The 17,434-nt window shown below is 44.1% G+C and overlaps 1 protein-coding gene across 5 annotated transcripts in view; it reads right to left on the bottom strand.

The window, feature by feature from the left end:
• MAP7D2 (MAP7 domain containing 2) overlaps nt 1–17,434 on the bottom strand; it is a 136,260-nt gene that overhangs the window by 50,863 nt on the left and 67,963 nt on the right. For 2 of the 5 annotated variants that reach the window (XM_011995790.1, XM_011995791.1), the window contains exons 2-5: nt 16,890–16,967; nt 15,572–15,735; nt 9,244–9,355; nt 5,375–5,485 (exon numbers count right to left, since the gene is read on the bottom strand). In XM_011995790.1, the coding sequence (XP_011851180.1) occupies nt 5,375–5,485; nt 9,244–9,355; nt 15,572–15,735; nt 16,890–16,967 (465 nt within the window). Of the gene's footprint in view, nt 1–3,345; nt 3,469–5,374; nt 5,486–8,299; nt 8,399–9,243; nt 9,356–15,571; nt 15,736–16,889; nt 16,968–17,434 lie in introns of all 5 variants that reach the window. The other 3 variants (XM_011995789.1, XM_011995788.1, XM_011995792.1) reach the window with 3 other exon arrangements.

Genomic DNA, 17,434 nt, shown 5'->3' with positions numbered 1-17,434 from the left:
CTGAGTTGATGCCACGGGCCAGGTAAAAAGATTCATATAGCAACTGATGGAGGAGGTCACCTGGCTGTCCCAAACAGACCTTTCTAAGGCCAGGTGCGGTGGCTTAAGCCTGTAATCCCAGCACTTTGGGAGGCCAAGGTGGGAGGATCGCTTGAGTCCCAGAGTTTGAGACCAACCTGGGCAACACAGGGAGACCCTATCTCTACAAAAAAAAAAAAAAAAAAATTAGCTAGGTGTGGTAGCACACACCTATAGTCCCAGCTACTCAGGAGACTTAGGTGGGATGATCACTTAAGCCCAGGAGGTTGAGGACGTGTTGAGCCATGATCATGCCACTGCACTCCAGCGTGGCTAAGAGCAACAGAGCAAGACCTTGTCTCCTAAATAAATAAATAAATAAATAAATAAATAAATAAATAGGAAAGAAAAGAAGGAAAGAGAAGAAAAAAGACAGACTTTCTGGTTAATGAGATTTGCTTTAACTGCTAAGTTCCAGAACCCCTAAAGGACATAACTGAGATCAATATTGCAGGATGGTCTCACCCTCTGCTGTATGGTGCCCCACTGAAAAATTTTCTGTAAAAACACCTTGGCCAAGGGTCAAGTGGGTGGATTGTGCAAAAATGAGCTAACATAGCAGGCCTGACTGCCGTCCCTATAAAAGCCTGCTTACAAGGTTAGTCTTTGACCGGCACCTGGGAACTCAGATTTTGGGACGACCCCCACCTTTAACTGATGAGTGGCTCACTGGGCATAAACAAACAACATGTTGAATACCTGTTTTCCTTCTGGGAACCTGGAATTTGGGTATGTGCTGGGCAAGGGGTGCATGTGACCAGCCCCCTGTAAAAACCGGGGGCACCGAGTCTCTAAAAAGCTTCCCTGGTTGGCAGCATTTCACACATGTTGTCATAACTCATTGCTGGGGTGAAAGACATCCTGAGTGGCTCCACTGGAGAGGACTCTGGAAGCTTGTGCCTGGTCTTCCCAAGACTTTGTCCCATGTGCCTTTCCCCTTTGCTGACTTTGCTTGCATCCTTTCACTGGGGATCCTGTGAGTCTTCCTAGCAAATCACTGATCCTGGAGTTGCTATTAGGGAACCGCAACATATTCCTTATTCTCAAAATGGGGTACTTCCTACTTGCTAGGGTTTTTTGATATATAATTCATATACCATAAAATTCACCCTTTAAAAAGTGTACAGGACAAGCATGGTGGCTCATACCTGTAATCCTAGCACTTTGGGAGGCCGACGCAGATGGGTCACGCTTGAGCCCAAGAGTTTGAGTCCAGCCTGAGCAACATAGTGAGACCCTGTCCCTACAAAGAATCCAAAAAATTAGCCAGGGATGGTGGTGTGTGCCTGTAGTCCCAGCTACTTGGGAAGCTGTGGTGAGAGGAGGGCTTGGAGTTCGAGGCTGCAGTGAGCTATGATCACATCACTGCATTCCACCCAGGGTAAAAGAGCAAGACCCTGTCTTTAAATACATATACATATACATATACACATACACATATACACACAATTTGGAGGTTTTAGTACATTCACAAGGTTGTGGAACCATAACCACAGTCTACTTCTAAAACATTTTCAAGATTCCCCAAATAAACTCTTTGTCCGTTAAGCAGTCACTCCCCTTCCTTCCCTCCTCCAATCTCTGATAACCACCATCTATTGTCCATCTTCACGGATTTTCCTATTTCAGACATTTCATGTAAATAGAAGCGTACAATTTGTGGCCTTTTGCCACTGGTTTCTTTCACTTAGTATAATATTTTCAAGGTTCATCTATCTTGTGGTATGTATCTTTTTTTTTTTTTTTTTTTTGAGATGGAGTCTCACTCTATCACCCAAGCTGGAGTACAGTGGTGCAATCTGGGCTCACTACAGTCTCCACTTCCTGGGCTCAAGTGATTCTCCTGTCTTAGCCTCCCAAGTAGCTGGGATTACAGGTGTGCACCACCACACCCACCTAATTTTTGTATTTTTAGTATTTTTAGTAGAGATGGGGTTTCACTATGTTGGCCATACTGGTCTCGAACTCCCCACCTCAAGTGAACCGCCCGCATCAGTCTCCCAAAGTGCTGGGATTACAGGCATGAGCCACCATGTCTGGCCTGTATTTCTTTTTATAGCTGAGTAATATTCTACTTTATGGGTATATCACATTTTGTTTCCACTTTGTGGCTATTGTAAGTTTTTGTGCAAACATATGTTTTTAATTTCCTTGGCTGTATACCTAGAAGTGGAATTGCTGGGTCGTAAGGCAACTCCATGCTTAAGTTTTTGAGGAACTGTCAGACCATGTTCTACAGCAGCTGCACATTCCCACCAGCAGTGAGGGAAGAGTGTCTCCACACCTCCACCAACATGTGGTTATTTCCCCTTTTAAAAAAAATTGTAGTCATCCTAGTGGGTGTAAAGTGGCAACCCACTATGGTTTTGATTTGCATTTCCCTAATGATTAATGATGTTGAGCATCTTATGAACTTATTAGCTATCTGTACAACTTCTTTGCAGAAACAGTGTAACTGTTTGGAAGCAGCTACAACTAGGCAGAAGTTTTATGTCATTTATGTATCATCACACTGAGTACACTATCTTGAGAATAGAGAGTAGACCTGACCTTAGGTGGACACAGTGCTGCTCATCTGGAAACAAAGAGAATCCCAGCCCCCACGGATCCTGACATGATGACTTGATCTGCTTTGATAAAGGCAGAGCTTTGATGGTCTGGTCCAGTGTTTCTCAGACTTCAATGTGCAGGTTGGGTGGGGCCTTCCAACCAAGCTCCTAGATGCTGCTGCCGTTGCTGGTCGATGGATCACTTTTTCAGTAGTGAAGCTCTAAACTTCTGTTGAGCTTTTACTCTGTGCTAATCATTGTGCTATCTCATTTGCGTGCACTCTCTCATTTAATCCTCACAATAATTTTAAATAGCTCCATCTTATAGATGAGAAAACTGAGGCTTAAAGAAGTTAATTAACTTACCCCCAATGGTGAGAGCTAGTGAATGGCAGAGCTGGCTATGGGGCTCCCCAGACTGGTCTACAGGCTATTTTGCCACATCATCTCTGAAGTCTACTAACCTGCAGAGTTCATCAAGTGGGTTTCTCTTCCCCTAAAGTACATGCTCTCACTCATAAAATAATTTACTCACCTCTGTGACACTCAAAAGAAACATAAAACAGTAAAACACTGGTAGAAGACGTTATTAACCAATGAAGACATTTCACAAAGCCAGCAAATAGGAAGCAAAATCCAAAAATTCAGGAGTAAATCCTAGGCTGACCAAAACCTCTTTGGGCATTTTCCCTGGTGTTACCAGCTTAGCCTCTTTTACCTGAATCACTGGCCTGCCCAGAGAGCATGACTGAAGCTCTGCTTCTGGCTAAAGAAGACTGTGTGGGTGTCAACAGTCGCGAAACAAGAATGGCTTCCATTGGACTAAGGTGCATGCGATGAGCTGAGGGATGGAATCAAATGAAAATTTTAAAAAGCAAAATTAAAACAAAACAAAATAAAACGTTTAAATAACACAATGCATGGTGCAAATTAACTTTTGGGTGGCAGAACATGGAAAATAAAAATATTTGAACAAAGGATGGATTTGGAATTTGTCATAGTAAAATAAAACAAATAATGTGTCCTTTAGAGTTTGGGAAAGTGCATTAATTGTCACGAGGTACCAGAATCCATTCAATATGCTATTGCAGTACAGTGACCTGTATCACTCAGAGAATTAGCCCACCTCCCAGATGTAATATGGACTCAGGAAATCATTTATGGCCAGGCATGGTGGCTCATGCTTGTTATCCCAACACTTTGGGAGGTCAAGGCAGTCGGGTCACTTGAACTCAAGAATTTGAGACCAGCCCGGGCAACATGGCGAAACCTCGTCTCTACAAAAAATACAAAAAAATTAGCTGGGCATGGTGATGTGCACCTGTAGTCCCAGCTACTTGAGGCTGAAGTGAGAGGATGGCTTGAGCCCAGGAGGCAGAGTTTGCAGTGAGCCAAGATTGTATCACTGCACTCCAGCCTGTGCAACAGAGAGCCTGTCTCAAAAAAAAAAAAAAAAAAAAAAAAAATTCCTTTACTCCAAGTAGAAAAAAATTATGCCTATAAAACACTTGTTTTAGGTCCTGTGCTAAGAAACATTTCATAACACACTGATTTTTAAATAAAATGTCATCCTGTAATAGTATAAAAATATATATTTTCATACTTTTTACATGTCAATAAGGGTAAAAATTAAGTGAGAGGCACAAAAATACAAACAGCCAACTGATTATCAGCTTTAATGAAAGATAGTAGTATTCATAATCTAGAAGTCAATGACCAAAATATTTATATAAGTTTAGAATGTATTATATATGGCAATGAATTAACTTTTCCCTCACTCTGTATTCGGCTCTTCATCACTTCCAGGTTCCTGGTGCTTACCATGAACTGCATCACAGATCAGTAGCGTTATGAACCTTATAGGGTCTCTGACACACATAACATGCCTCTGGGATAGAGGTACAAGGTCAGTGTCAGTGGAAACAACCAGGAAGGCACACCAGCCTCTGCCAAGTCGCAACCAGCCTCTTGCTCTGCCCTTGGTGATAACTTGTGCTAAACACTCCACTGGCACCTGATACTTCTTCAGTGTTGCTTTAGAATAAACATTTAGTGCATGGAGAGCTTCCCTTATTTCCTTAACCTATATACTCTGAAAGGTATAAACAGACTTTCAGTGACTTATCTGAGCCTTTGTGAGAATGCAGACCGTGTTAAATCTCCGCAGGTTCTGGAACTGGCACACGTCCCATACACATCATCTCCCAACTCAAAACAGAGTGCCACCCATTCTTTTCCTCTTTTAGAGGCCTCATTAGTTCTGTGCTTCTCTTTTCATCTACAAAATGGGCAGGCCTATAAACCACAGATGATGGCAGAACCCCATTTTTTCACATATCTAAGCCTCCTATGTAACTATAACTTATCGATTCTGCTCTTTCTGGTTAATCAACTGTATTCCATCATTGACCAGGCAGTTACTTTAATGGTCACATCTGCCCACTGGTTAATTAATTCCTGGGCGGGCTAACTCCTACATGCAATGTGGAAAACAGAACAGTCTCTTTCAGACTGGGAGGCTGCATTAATTCTTGCCTCTATTCAACAACGACCTGGCTCTAAAGAGCCATGCCACGTTCCAAAGTCCCATCGACAAGGCCCTAGGGCTCCCACATTCAGACCACAAGACTAGGACAATGATGGTATCTGCAGAAGGCTCAAGAGGAGGCTCTCACAAAGACCAAAGTTAAGATGCTCACACCAGAAAAGAAACAAACTGGAGAGACCAAGTCTACACATTCACTTGCCTCGGTCTGGGGAATAGGATATTGCCACGGTGGATGAAGACAGGCGTTTACTCATGGGAGGCTCCGTCGGCTTTGGCAAATTCATAGTTGATGTTGAAAGTTTGTCACATGCTGCAGAGAAATGCATTAAAGACATTGGTATTCATCACACTACTGTAGAACCGAGAAACACATATCCCGTAGTGTCCTTCCTGTCCTCATCCACACACCTCCTAAATGCTGTGGCACAGCATGCTCTGCTTTCATCATCCTGGCATCTCATTATCCTAATCTGGAAATGCCCAGGCTACAGCAGCCCTTGGTCTGCAGCAAGATCTCTGCAATTTCTTCACTGTGTTGTCATCTTCAATTTCAAATGTTCAACCTTACTCAGCTGTTCAACTAAAGCCATGTTAATCCCACCAACAAATCATTTTCTTTTGTCTAGGAATTTTTGAGCATGCTCACATCACACAAAAACAAAACCAACTTGGACCCAGAGACAAATCACCAACCACTGGAAAACGCCTTATGGTCTGACTGTCACTGCTTGCTGAAACTGATTCTTTTATGAAGGTTATCTATAGCTCAGGTTGGAGAGAGAGGAAATCCGTCCTCTCGGAGTTGTATTTAAAGCAGAACAGCCTCTTTAGCAGTTGGTTTTCCTTTTCTTACTTAGTAAGAGACAGATCAAAATGGCCCTTTCGCAAATGCTTTAACTGTTTGAGGTTAGGATTTTAACAGGCGACCTTAAGTTTGGTGTTCTCAAGGTCGTTATTTCAGTCATTATTTCAGACTGGTCTCTAAATTAAACCATTATAGCAAACAAAGAGATGCTGACAGTGCCCTGTCAAGCTATGTTAAAGCCTGAGGCCAAAAGAAAAATGTGTGCTCTTGGTTGTAGAAAAAGCAAAGTCATCAATAATATTTTCAAAATCTACTCCTCTGCTCATCTTGTTTTCACATGAGAACTGCTATGAGAACTGCCATGTTCTATAATTTCTGCTGATCAAATGACAATCTTAAATAATTTTTTCTTTTTTTTTTTTTTTTTTTTTTTTGAGATGGAGTCTCACTCTGTCTCCCAGGCTGGAGTGCAGTGGCACGATCTCAGCTCACTGCAACCTCCGCCTCCCGGGTTCAAGTGATTCTCCTGCCTCAGCCTCCTGAGTAGCTGGGACTACAGGCACTCGCCACCATGCCCAGCTAATTTTTGTATTGTTAGTAGAGACGGTATTTCACCATGTTGGCCAGGATGGTCTTGATCTCTTGACCTTGTGATCGGCCTCAGCCGCCCAAAGTGCTGGTATTACAGGCGTGAGCCACTGCACCTGGCCCCAAAATTTTTAATTAACTAAAGCTGAAGTAAAAGTATAATAAATTTGATTTGCATAGAAATAAAGTATTTAAAGTTGAAATGTGAGTTTTAATACTCCTACTTTTTCATTTTTCCATATTTTAAACTACTTTAACGTTTTGAAAAAATTAAACATTAGAAATTACATAAAATCATGTATATAGGGGTGCACATTTTCCCTTTTGCTTCAGGCTCTGATATGCTCAGCATGGCACTGGCCTTTAGAAATGTGTTGTTTATTATGGATTGTTTTGCATTAATTTTGATTTTAAAAATATCACATTAAGATATTATTTTATCTTTATTACTGAGATTTTTGGCACTCCCTTAAACTGTGTGCTCTAGTCAAGTACTATACTCATTTCACCCTGGCCCGGGCCCTGGGTGGTGATTCCCAGTGGGTGATTACTCCATCTCTCTGCAACTTTCTTTTCTTTTTAAGACGGAGTCTTGCTCCATCACCCAGGCTGGAGTGCACTGGCACGATCTCACTGCAACCTCTGCCTCCCGGGTTCAAGCAATTCTCTTGCCTCAGCCTCCTGAGTAGCTGGGGCTACAGGCAATCGCCACCACACTTGACTAATTTTTGTATTTTTAGTAGAGGCGGGGTTTCACCATGTTGGCCAGGTGAACTCCTGATCTCAACTGATCTGCCTGCCTCGGCCTCCCAAAGTGCTGGGATTACAGGCACGAGCCACCATGCCTGGCCCTCCTGCACCTTTCTTAGGGGGAATGCCAGTGCCCATGCTAGAGGTAACTCTGCTTGTGCAGCAAAATTGCTGTTACGAAGCACCCTCAGTAAGGATTATTAATTGTCAAAGGAATGTCAGAAACCAAGGATATTGATTCCTGCTGCTAATATGACCTTCTGCATTGCTGGTAAATACTGCATCCCTTTTACATCTTTTTTTTTTTTTTTTTTTTTTTTTTTTTTTTTTTTTGCCAGTTACAGATGGATTGAATTTCTAAAGTCATTATTAAATGGGAACAAAGTTTGGCTAGTTCTGTCCTTGATCTAGACCACAGGAGTTTCCCAGGCCTGTATATAAAACAGCCTATTAGACAGAGAGATAAAATCAAGCACAAAGCCAAATTATCTAATTATTTGGATTCCCAGTGTTAGCACTGATAAACTCCCTACCACTCCCTCTCAAACACCTCTCCAGGAATCTATCACTTTAACACTAAGCCCAAGTTTTCCATTCAGAACTCTGGGTGAATACAGGTTTTGGTAACCAGAAGTAATCAGAATGCCCTACTACTTAATGTCTACAACAGATGATGAAGAGATTGTTAAAAGATCTGAATGTGCAAAAATCCAACACTGACGAGATTTTCAAGGCAGACATTAGTGAGTTGAGGATAAAATGTCTCCAGGGCACTAAGATGTAAGGCATGCACCACTCTATAATGACAGAGGAACAAAAAAATATGGGTATGTCATTCACGTTGCTAGAAAAAAAAAAAAAATTGTAACAGGCCAGACTAAGAAATCAGTTGTAAAAGTGCTTGACACAGACGTGGTGATGGAGGAGGGTGATCAGAACAGTTATCACAAAATGCTATGGCACAGTGATGCTCGGATATACCGTTGGTGGACTCGGCAGCTGCGGCAGTGGTCCCTGCATCCGGAGGGAGGGTGCTGGCTGCTAAACCTAGAGGAGGGGGTGGGGTATTTTCTGATTCACCTACACAGCAAAAAATCAGAGCAAAGAGAGGTAAAAGAAAAAAGTCCCAATTTCTTGTTGCTTCTTAGTTTCTAATTAGGAAATTAGAAAAAGTAACTGAAATGCGTTGTTGGCTTTTCAAAAAAGAAAAAATAAAGTATATTTACTGCCCAAAGGTTAAAAGCACAATACAGCAAAGTCAAGAACTGTCCTGTAAACTCAAATGCATTTGCTCTCAGATAGAGCTAGTACACACCTCCCGCATAATAGAATGCTAAGATCGCTGAAATGTAGTGACACTGAAAAGAAGGAAAAGCCATCTAGAGACTAGTAACAATCCATACATTAAATTATAGATTTGAAAATTTAAAGATGAGTATGAACTGGTAATGAAATAAGTCACCTTCAAACAAAGTCGAAAAAGCAACAAAAATTTAAAATGAAGCAGGAAATAGTCCAGCCCTTTTTGGAGGGTAACTGCCACTCTGCTTTTCCTGATCACATCTGGAACAGTAACAGAGTCTCCTGCCGTTTCCCTCCCCTGAAGTCAGACCAGCCCTGGGCTTGCCAGCTGGGCCCAGCTCACTGGGCTCTGCGTTCAAAGTCTTTTCTTTTGCTCTCCCTCAAAGCCCAGTTTTTGTGTCAACTGCTGTTTGCTATCAAGAAGAATGCATAGATCCTCTTTGTAACAAACGCATGCATAGGAATCTTGGCAGTTTTAAACATCACATCTGAACGTGGTGCCTCTGAAAAGCTGTACAAAGCATCCCCCAGATCCTGGAGACACCCAGCGGTGCCCATGATCCCCTGCCTGCTCCATTATTTCCCACCCGGGACCTGAAATACAGGGGCAACCCTACACTCACCATCATGTCCTCCAGGTCCAATGGCCAGTGGTGCTCCCCACGAATACTTCTTTTTCAGCTCCAGCTGCTGTGTGCGCTCCAGGGACCGGCGCATCATCGCCTCCAGCCGTTCCTACACAGTTCATGTAACGCGAGTGTTAACAAGATTAACTAGCTGGCCCCACCACACTGCCTGCTGCCTCAGTGCATGGTGTGAGTCACCAAATGGGGCTTTCTGTGCTCAGCATCCAAAATCCAGGCATACGTGCTCTCTCTGCCACACCAGCGTGTTCTGGGTAGGTGAAGAGTAAACAATGCGGCTAGGCTAGCACTGGTTCTCAACCCGAACACTGCGCGTCCTGTCCCCTCCCCTCTCCGGGGAGAAGCTGCCCTGGGAATAATGCCCAATAAGCATTAACTCCTTGAGGCCTATCTCAAGCCACTTTGCCCTATCCAGGAGGGCTGGAATTCTGCTCCAGAACCAAGATCATCCTTTCTAGTTAAAAGTATAAAACATTTTGCTTTGAGAAAATTTTAATGCAAATATAATTTTAGTTTTTGGGGTGATACATGACACTGAGATCTATTTTGCAAAGCTGCATTTTCATCTTAGAACTTCTTACAGGGGAACCAACTGTTTTACATAGTGTGACAATTTTCTGCTATATAGTAATCTGGGATAATATTGCATATTCCATAATTTTCAAGAGGCAAGAGTAAAGAACCTTCTGGCCACAAAATAAAGCATCCATGCATTCACAGTTACGTATGTAGAGGAGGCAGGGAGGCAGAACCCAATAATTTTTAACCGGAAGAGAAAAACAACCATTAGGCTTTGGCTTCTCTTGTAACAGTATTTATCAAAAACACTCTCCTGTATTACCCAAATTGTTACTTTCATAAAGTTGTCCTTGGTGCTGCAGTGAAGGTGCTCTAATTCTGCACTCCCCACCACCTCCATGATACTGCAAATACCAACTCCTCTCCCTATCTCCACTGGAGAAGGCCTGAGCTAGCAGTTACAATGACATCCTTTTGCCCTCATAAAGCCCAACCCTGAGATGCTCCAGGAATTGGGTTAATTGTAGCCTGACTCCAAAACAAAAAGATACAATTGTCTCATGGCTTAAAGAAACACACACAGAAGCAAAATTAAGTTAGGACAGCATCAACTGAGTAACCATGACTTAAAGATGAGGAAAAGGCTCCTTTATGTCACACTTACTAGAAACATATAAAGGTCATTTAATAGGTATCTGGATTTATCCCTTCTGTCTATACCAGAGGGATGAGATGAGGATCTGGCTTCTTCACATCTCAGCCTCCTCTGCATAATTTTTCTCTGAATAGCACTTTGCTAAGAGACTGCCTCTCCAGGGACCTGTGAGCAGAAAGGGGGATTTTTACCTCTTGTAAGTCTTAGATTTGTATTAGCTATTAACTGTGCTCTTGTTTTTGGCCTGAGACTCTACAATCATGAGTATGCATGCCTTGGCAGAGTCCAGTCCTCACGACCCTGGCCCATTAAATGATGATGGCCAACTCTGACAGTCTGCCTGATAAAAGCTGGGGCTTGGAGGGAAGAGAACTCTGCCATGTGATGCCTGAAGTATAGCCACTCGAGAATGGGGCTGAATAGTATTTCATTATATGGTTTTAACATAAAGTGTTTAACCAATGACCTAACTGAAGTGTTGAAACCTTTCATCCTAGAGTGAATTAAGTACTGGGTGGGTTACGGTAGATTTCCTACATGCCAGAAGGACCTCAAAATGTGGTCCCTTCTCTACTAGAGGACCGATGAGAACAAAGAACAGTGAGCTTCACTGAACCAGCCTGACCACTGATCAGCTATCTGGGAGGCATCGTTGTAAGGGAATGAGTGCTCACTGAAAGCCAGACCTGCCCCTGGACTTTTCAGTGGCCTCTAGAAAAACTACCCCTGCCATCCATCCCCAGCCGACTGAGCTGCTCCAAATCCCACCACTGGAGATTCATTCCTTCAGACCTTGAGGTAGCTGATGAAAACACAGCTGTCCCTGAGAGAAAAACACACTCACTCTGTATCACCCACTTTTGGAGAGCTGATGAGAAATAGATGATAACCAAGTTCTTAGAGAAGAGGATTTATGGAACCCCAAAAAGTCAGAATGGGGTGATTCACACATACAGAAAACAAAAGTTGTCCAGTGCACAAGTCTTATTTAATGTTAGTCCTGTATAGGTCAGTATTGCCTCGTGTCTGTGTGTATCTTTTTGTTCCTTCATATGGGACTCCATATCCCAGATATGGAGTCAGGAGGTAAGGATTCAAATCCTACCTCTGCCTGCCGCTTTTTATCCCTGTGAACTTGAGCTAATCATTTCAGTCCTGGGCTTCAGTTTCCTTGCCTGTAAAATGGGGATGAGCTTACCTACATCACCAGGTCACTCTAAGTCTATGGGATAATGACTAGTATGCAGTAAATCGTTAAAAAAGCTAAGTGAATCTGAATTTAAGAGGAAGATTCTTATCAGGACCATTTACAGCAATAGTTCTCAAATCTGAGAGATCAGGTAGGAGAATCCCCTGGAGAAATTGTTAAAACCCTGGGGTTTATCCCCAGAGTTTCTGAGTCAATAGGTCTGGGGTGGAGTCTGCTGAGAATCTGCATTTCTAACAAGTTCCCAGGTGCTGCTGGTCATGGGACGCCCAAGCAAGAGCCACTGGTTAGAGGAAAGGCTGAGCATGAGAAAGTGAGCATGAGAAAGTTCCATCACATTAGAAAAACAGTATAAATAAATATCAGAACTGCATACTGCAATTCCTGCCAAGTTCTGGTTCTCCTGAGTATCATCTGATGATCAACAGAGGATGGGGAAAGGGCAAGGCAAATCCTTGTCCCTAGAATCTCCTCTATTAGGTAGGGCTTAGTGGAAGGAAAGACGGAAAGAAGGAAGGGAGGGAAGGAAGGGAAGGGAAGGGGAAGGGAAAGGAAGGGAAGGGGAGGGGAAGGGGAAGGGGGAGAGGAAGGGGAAGGGAAAGGGGAGAGGAGATAGGAAGGAAGGAAGGAAGCCAGCCAGCCTCACACTTGATGTCTTAAGCTCTGGCTTTAGATCTGTCTGGATGAATTTGGAGAATCACGACCAAGGTGACCCCCCTGAACTGGCTGAACAGTATTAAAGGTCGCCAGCAGGGCACATTCCAGACACTGTTACTCAGACAGCAGTCTCTGGCAGGAATGGGTGGTAGGGGTGGCTGGGCCTCTTCAACTGCCATTATATGCTTTTTTGTTTGTTTGAGATGGAGTCTTGCTTTGTCACCCAGGCTGGAGTGCAGTGGTGCGATCTCTGCTAACTGCAAGCTCCACCTCCTGGGTTCAAGTGATTCTCTCACCGCAGCCTCCTAAGTAGCTAGGATTACAGGCGAGCACCACCATGCCTGTGTAATTTTTTTATTTTTAGCAGAGATGGGGTTTCACCATGTTGGCCAGGCTGGTCTTGAACTCCTGACCTCAGGTGATCCACCTGCCTCGGCTTCCCAAAGTGCTGGGATTACAGGCATAAGCCACCGTGCCCGGCCCATTACATGTGTTCTGGGGATGACACTGCAGGGACACACCCCAAGTGGTCCTCAGCAGGGATGTGTGAAGACAGACAGACGAGAGAGAGAGATACAGAGAGAGACAGAGACAAAGAAAGAAAGAAAAGAAAAGAAAAGAAAAGAAAAGACAGAAAGAAAGAAAGAGAAAGAGAAAGAAAGAAAGAGGCCTTTCTCTTTTCTGTTTAGCATAAGGAACATGAAGATGGCTTTTCCAAATCCAATTTTCCAGGGCCACTGGTCAGGAAGATATACTGCCCTGGGAATGGGTGGGCATACTGTGTTGTCAGCCCAAACACAGATGACAGGAACTTGTTCTGGTAGCTCGGTTCCTGGGAGTTGTGTGGCACGTGAAGGTTCTAAGAACTCACCTTACGAGTAGGTGGCCTCCAGCAAGATAATGAGTTTAAGGTCAGGGTGTCAAGTGGACAGTAGAACCACCCCATCCCCTCCCTGGGACAGGCCTGACTAGTTTCTACCTCTGCCAACTCTGGAGACCTCTGAGAGTCAGGCCATTGGTGGTACCCACTTCTGCCCTGGCATAGACATGAGGGGTTATCAAGAGTGACGTCACAGCAACCACAGAGATAGAGAGCCAGGACAGGGCTGGGATGGGGTCAACAGGCCTCTCATGAGCTTCTAAGTATCAGACCCAGAGAGGCAGGATTTGGTGGGCAACACAAACACTTTCCAACCAGCTAGAGACCCAATGTAACTAACGAGCCAGCTTGTGTATGGCAAGTCCCTAAGCTACACCTGGGTCCCCTGGGAACCTGAGGGCAGGAGCAGGTGGCAGAGGGAGGCTGCTGTTTCCTTGGGTTGCTACACAACCACAGGGGGCCGAGCCCTCAGCCCTGCCCTGTTGTGCCTAGGGAGAAGAGGGAACCAAGCTCAGCTTGGGCTGACAAGGGTTAATCGGGCAGCCTCCTGCCTCCCTCCACCACATTCGGGGTGCAAGGAAGCACACAAATAGAAAATTACCCAGAAGGGAAACCACAAAAGATTCAGCTGCATCATATGGCATAAAACTCTCTCACCTCCAAGAAGGGGGAGCTGGACTACTTAATTTAACATGCCTCTAGTACTAATGTTCTGTAGAGAAAAATTATAAACAGAAATTGCCTCAAAAGCAGCCCCAGTGACACTGCATATGTCAGAGCACGGGAAGTATCTTATATGACTTCACAGTACCCCTTCCTTGAAGCAGCAGTGACAAGCTTTCAAAATGGAGACATCATGGAGGAAGAGGACAAGCTCTAAGTCATCAAGGAATGGAGGATAGGAAGAAAATGGGTGAGTCCAGCAACTCTTGACGAACACACAAGGGAGGAAAGGAGAAATCTGTCCCAAGTTACCAAAACAGCCTATTATATACACTGTGGCTTTTTCCCATCTACTGACTCTGTTTCATAAGCTTTTGTGAGTAGCTCCCTCTTGACCTTGCTTTAGCTAGGCTCAGCTGAAGTAACTAAACAGAATGTAACATTCCTGAGTGATTACTCTGTGCTAGGTGCTTTGCTGGCACTTTTACAAAAGTCACCTCTTTTAATTCCTGTAACTACCTCTGTTTTGGGCTAAGGAGACAGAGTTAGAGGGGCATGTGACTTGCCCCTGGCCACCAGTTGCTCAGTGGTAGAGCTGGCATTTGAGCTGACATTTGAACTGGGAGTAGATGAAGGCACAGCAATCAGACTGCAGCCAGTAATGGTGAACCATAGCTAAGACACTGGCTTAGACCTCATTTCCTAAGAGGAGGAAAGAAATCACCACGAAAGGGTGCTTCTTGGGCAAGATGGATCTGATTCTGTGTGTTTTCGTATGCGTTCTTTTAAAAAAAAAAAACAAAAAAACGAAGGGGTAAATATATATAGTGATAAACAACCGTTCAGAGATTTTAAAAAATACTAAATTTGTACAAACATCTTTATATACTATAGTGTTGGAGATTACCAAACCTCTATATTGTTCATACTAAAAGATGAATCATTATACCTTATGAATAAAAAATTATCATCAACTGACATAAGGTTTTTATTACATCCTAAAAATATAATCGTGAAGAAAATCTATAATCCAAATATGCTTTCTAAATATATTTTCAAAATTTAGTAATAAAGAACTCTGTGGGGGTAATTATGTGCCATCTCTTTTTTAAAAGGTAACTGGAAAGAGCAATTAAAGTAAAGAACTACATTAAAATTTAAATACACTAGCATCTTGGTATTTGAGGGTAGACTAATTTGCCAGTAGCAACTGACAGGATCACAATGTTCTCAACCTCACAGCTCTTGTTCTGGCCTTGTGTCTGCCCTGGAGGCATGAACTCCCATCTGTAACCCTCAGATTCACACCACCCAGCCGCTATCCACAATCTCCTCTGAGTCTTTTTTTATTCCCCCATCTACTAGACCACCAGGGACCCTTTGAGTCTTAGAATCAGAAAAGGTTATGACTAGAAGAGGCATTGGAGACTGCCAAATCCAACCCTCTCACTTCACAGACACACAAATCAAGGCCCAGAGAAGCCAACCAGTTTGCCCAAGATCACACAGCAAATTAACACCTGAGTTGAATGGGTAAGTCTCTGTCGTTCTATGTTGGTGCTGCTTCCAGTTTCATGTCATGCTGCTGAAAGAAGGCATGGGAGCCACCAAGGAGAAGGTGCACGGCAGGTCTCTTTCCTACCCCAGAGCTGGGCAGGATGCCCAGGCACTCTGAGCACCCTGCTGAGGGGGCTGGGAGGTGGTGGAGGGTGCACCTGGGCCTTACCTCCTCCTCCCGGAGCTTCTGTTTCCTTTTCTCTTCCACAGCAGCCCTCTTCTGGTCCTCCCGCTGCCGCTGCTCTTCCAGTTTTCGCCATCGCTCCTCCATTTGCTTTTCGTACTGGAGCTTGGCTCTTTTCTGTTTCTCCAGGATCTGTTGCTCCCGAGCAGCTGGGGAAGGAAAGCAGAAGAGAGGTGTCATTACCAGAGTACCCCATGCAGTTTGGATTAAGACCAAAAACATGGAAGCAAGAGCAGAGCCCTAAAAAGAGCCTGGTAGGACCCTAGGATGCACTGATTGAGATAAAGGGTTCTGGTACCTCCGCCACTAGCTGGGTAACCCTAAGCATGTTAGCTAGATCATACCTCTGCCTCGGTTTCCTCCTCTACAATGTGGGGACAGTCATGTTTGCCACATCACAGTGTTGTGAAGATCGAACAAGATGATGACCGTGAAGTACACAGTAAGTGCCTCCCGACGTGGGAGCTATGACTATGACGGCTATCATTAAGTCAAACTTGTGCACAATGGCTAAACTATATGCTAGGTTGAGCAATGATGCTTACAAGGGTATGCTCATTCAAAAGCAGGTTAACTGTGTGTGCACCAAGCACCAGACATTGAGCTAGGTCGGGGGTAAAACACATGAATAAAATTTGCCTTACCCTCAAGGCATTTACTAAGGGGCCCTTAATTCCACCCAGCCAAGACAGGGAAGGGTTCCCTGGAGGAGGCAATGCTTGTACCGACCAGCAGGAGGCAGTGAAGAAGAGAAGAACCTGAAAGCTCCTCATTTGTCTCAATGCAGTGGGGAAACGCTATCTCCCTCAGCATCCTGTGAAGAACACTCTGCACTAATCTGTCTACAACCTGCAAGAGGCAAGACAGCCTTTCTCAACCAGGGCCTTCTGTCCTAAAATACAGAATGACTCAAGTGCTGATTTTCTCAGTTCTGCTGAGGATGGCCCTTTTAGATTCCCAAGAGAGAACCTGAGGGAGTGTACACAGTTGACACTTGAAGGTGTTAGGACTTCCTTAGGTCAGGGACAGCGACTGTTTCTCTTTCTTCAATATCATATCTGCAGACCCTAACACAGTGGCTAGAACACAGCAGAGGTTCAATGTTTGCCGAGTGAACTGTTCTGAGAATTACCTATTTGTGAACATGCCAGTTGCAGAGTAGGTTCACCCCTGATTCTTCATGTTTATCTAGCAATTGTCCTAGTTCTCTTCCCATTCATTCACAAATTTCTAAGACTCTTCAGAAGAGACACCGCCATATCTCCACTCCCTTGAACCGAAATAGCTAAAGTACATAACTTACCCAGACATTTTTCTCTTTCTTCTCGTCTTTCTTTGGCCAATCTCTGCCTCTCATCTGATTTCAAAAATCCCTCCATGCCTACAAAGGAGAAAACTAGATGATGTTTCAGTTCTTCACTCTTTCCCTATCTGCTAAGTACTATAAGCAACTGTGCACAGCACCTGAGTCTGACTGCATGCACATATCATCCATCCCCATTATTTCAACCAAAGGAGGTCCAATCTGTCACTCTCCATGACACACACAGCCAAGGGGCAGCAGCTACCACTTTCGCATGCACCTGCCAAGCTGCCCTGTAGTTGGGCCAACATCAGCCCCAGAGGACAAAGCCCCTTTCCTAATCCTTTGCCCCTAGGCAGACAAGGGGTCAGAAAGTACAGTAAGTGACAGAGAGGCCTGGCAGGGTGCAGAGAAGCCCACTAGGCCTCGTCTAGTCAGGCTCCCAGGCCTGAAGCAGGACCACCTGGGAGAGAGGAGAAGCACAAAAATGGACAAAATTTTGAATACTGTTCATTACACAGACACTGAACATTTTACTATATATA

Source organism: Mandrillus leucophaeus, unplaced genomic scaffold (genome assembly GCF_000951045.1).
Source record: "Mandrillus leucophaeus isolate KB7577 unplaced genomic scaffold, Mleu.le_1.0 Scaffold499, whole genome shotgun sequence".
Lineage (NCBI taxonomy): Eukaryota > Metazoa > Chordata > Mammalia > Primates > Cercopithecidae > Mandrillus > Mandrillus leucophaeus.
This window is presented reverse-complemented; position numbering and strand designations above follow the sequence as displayed.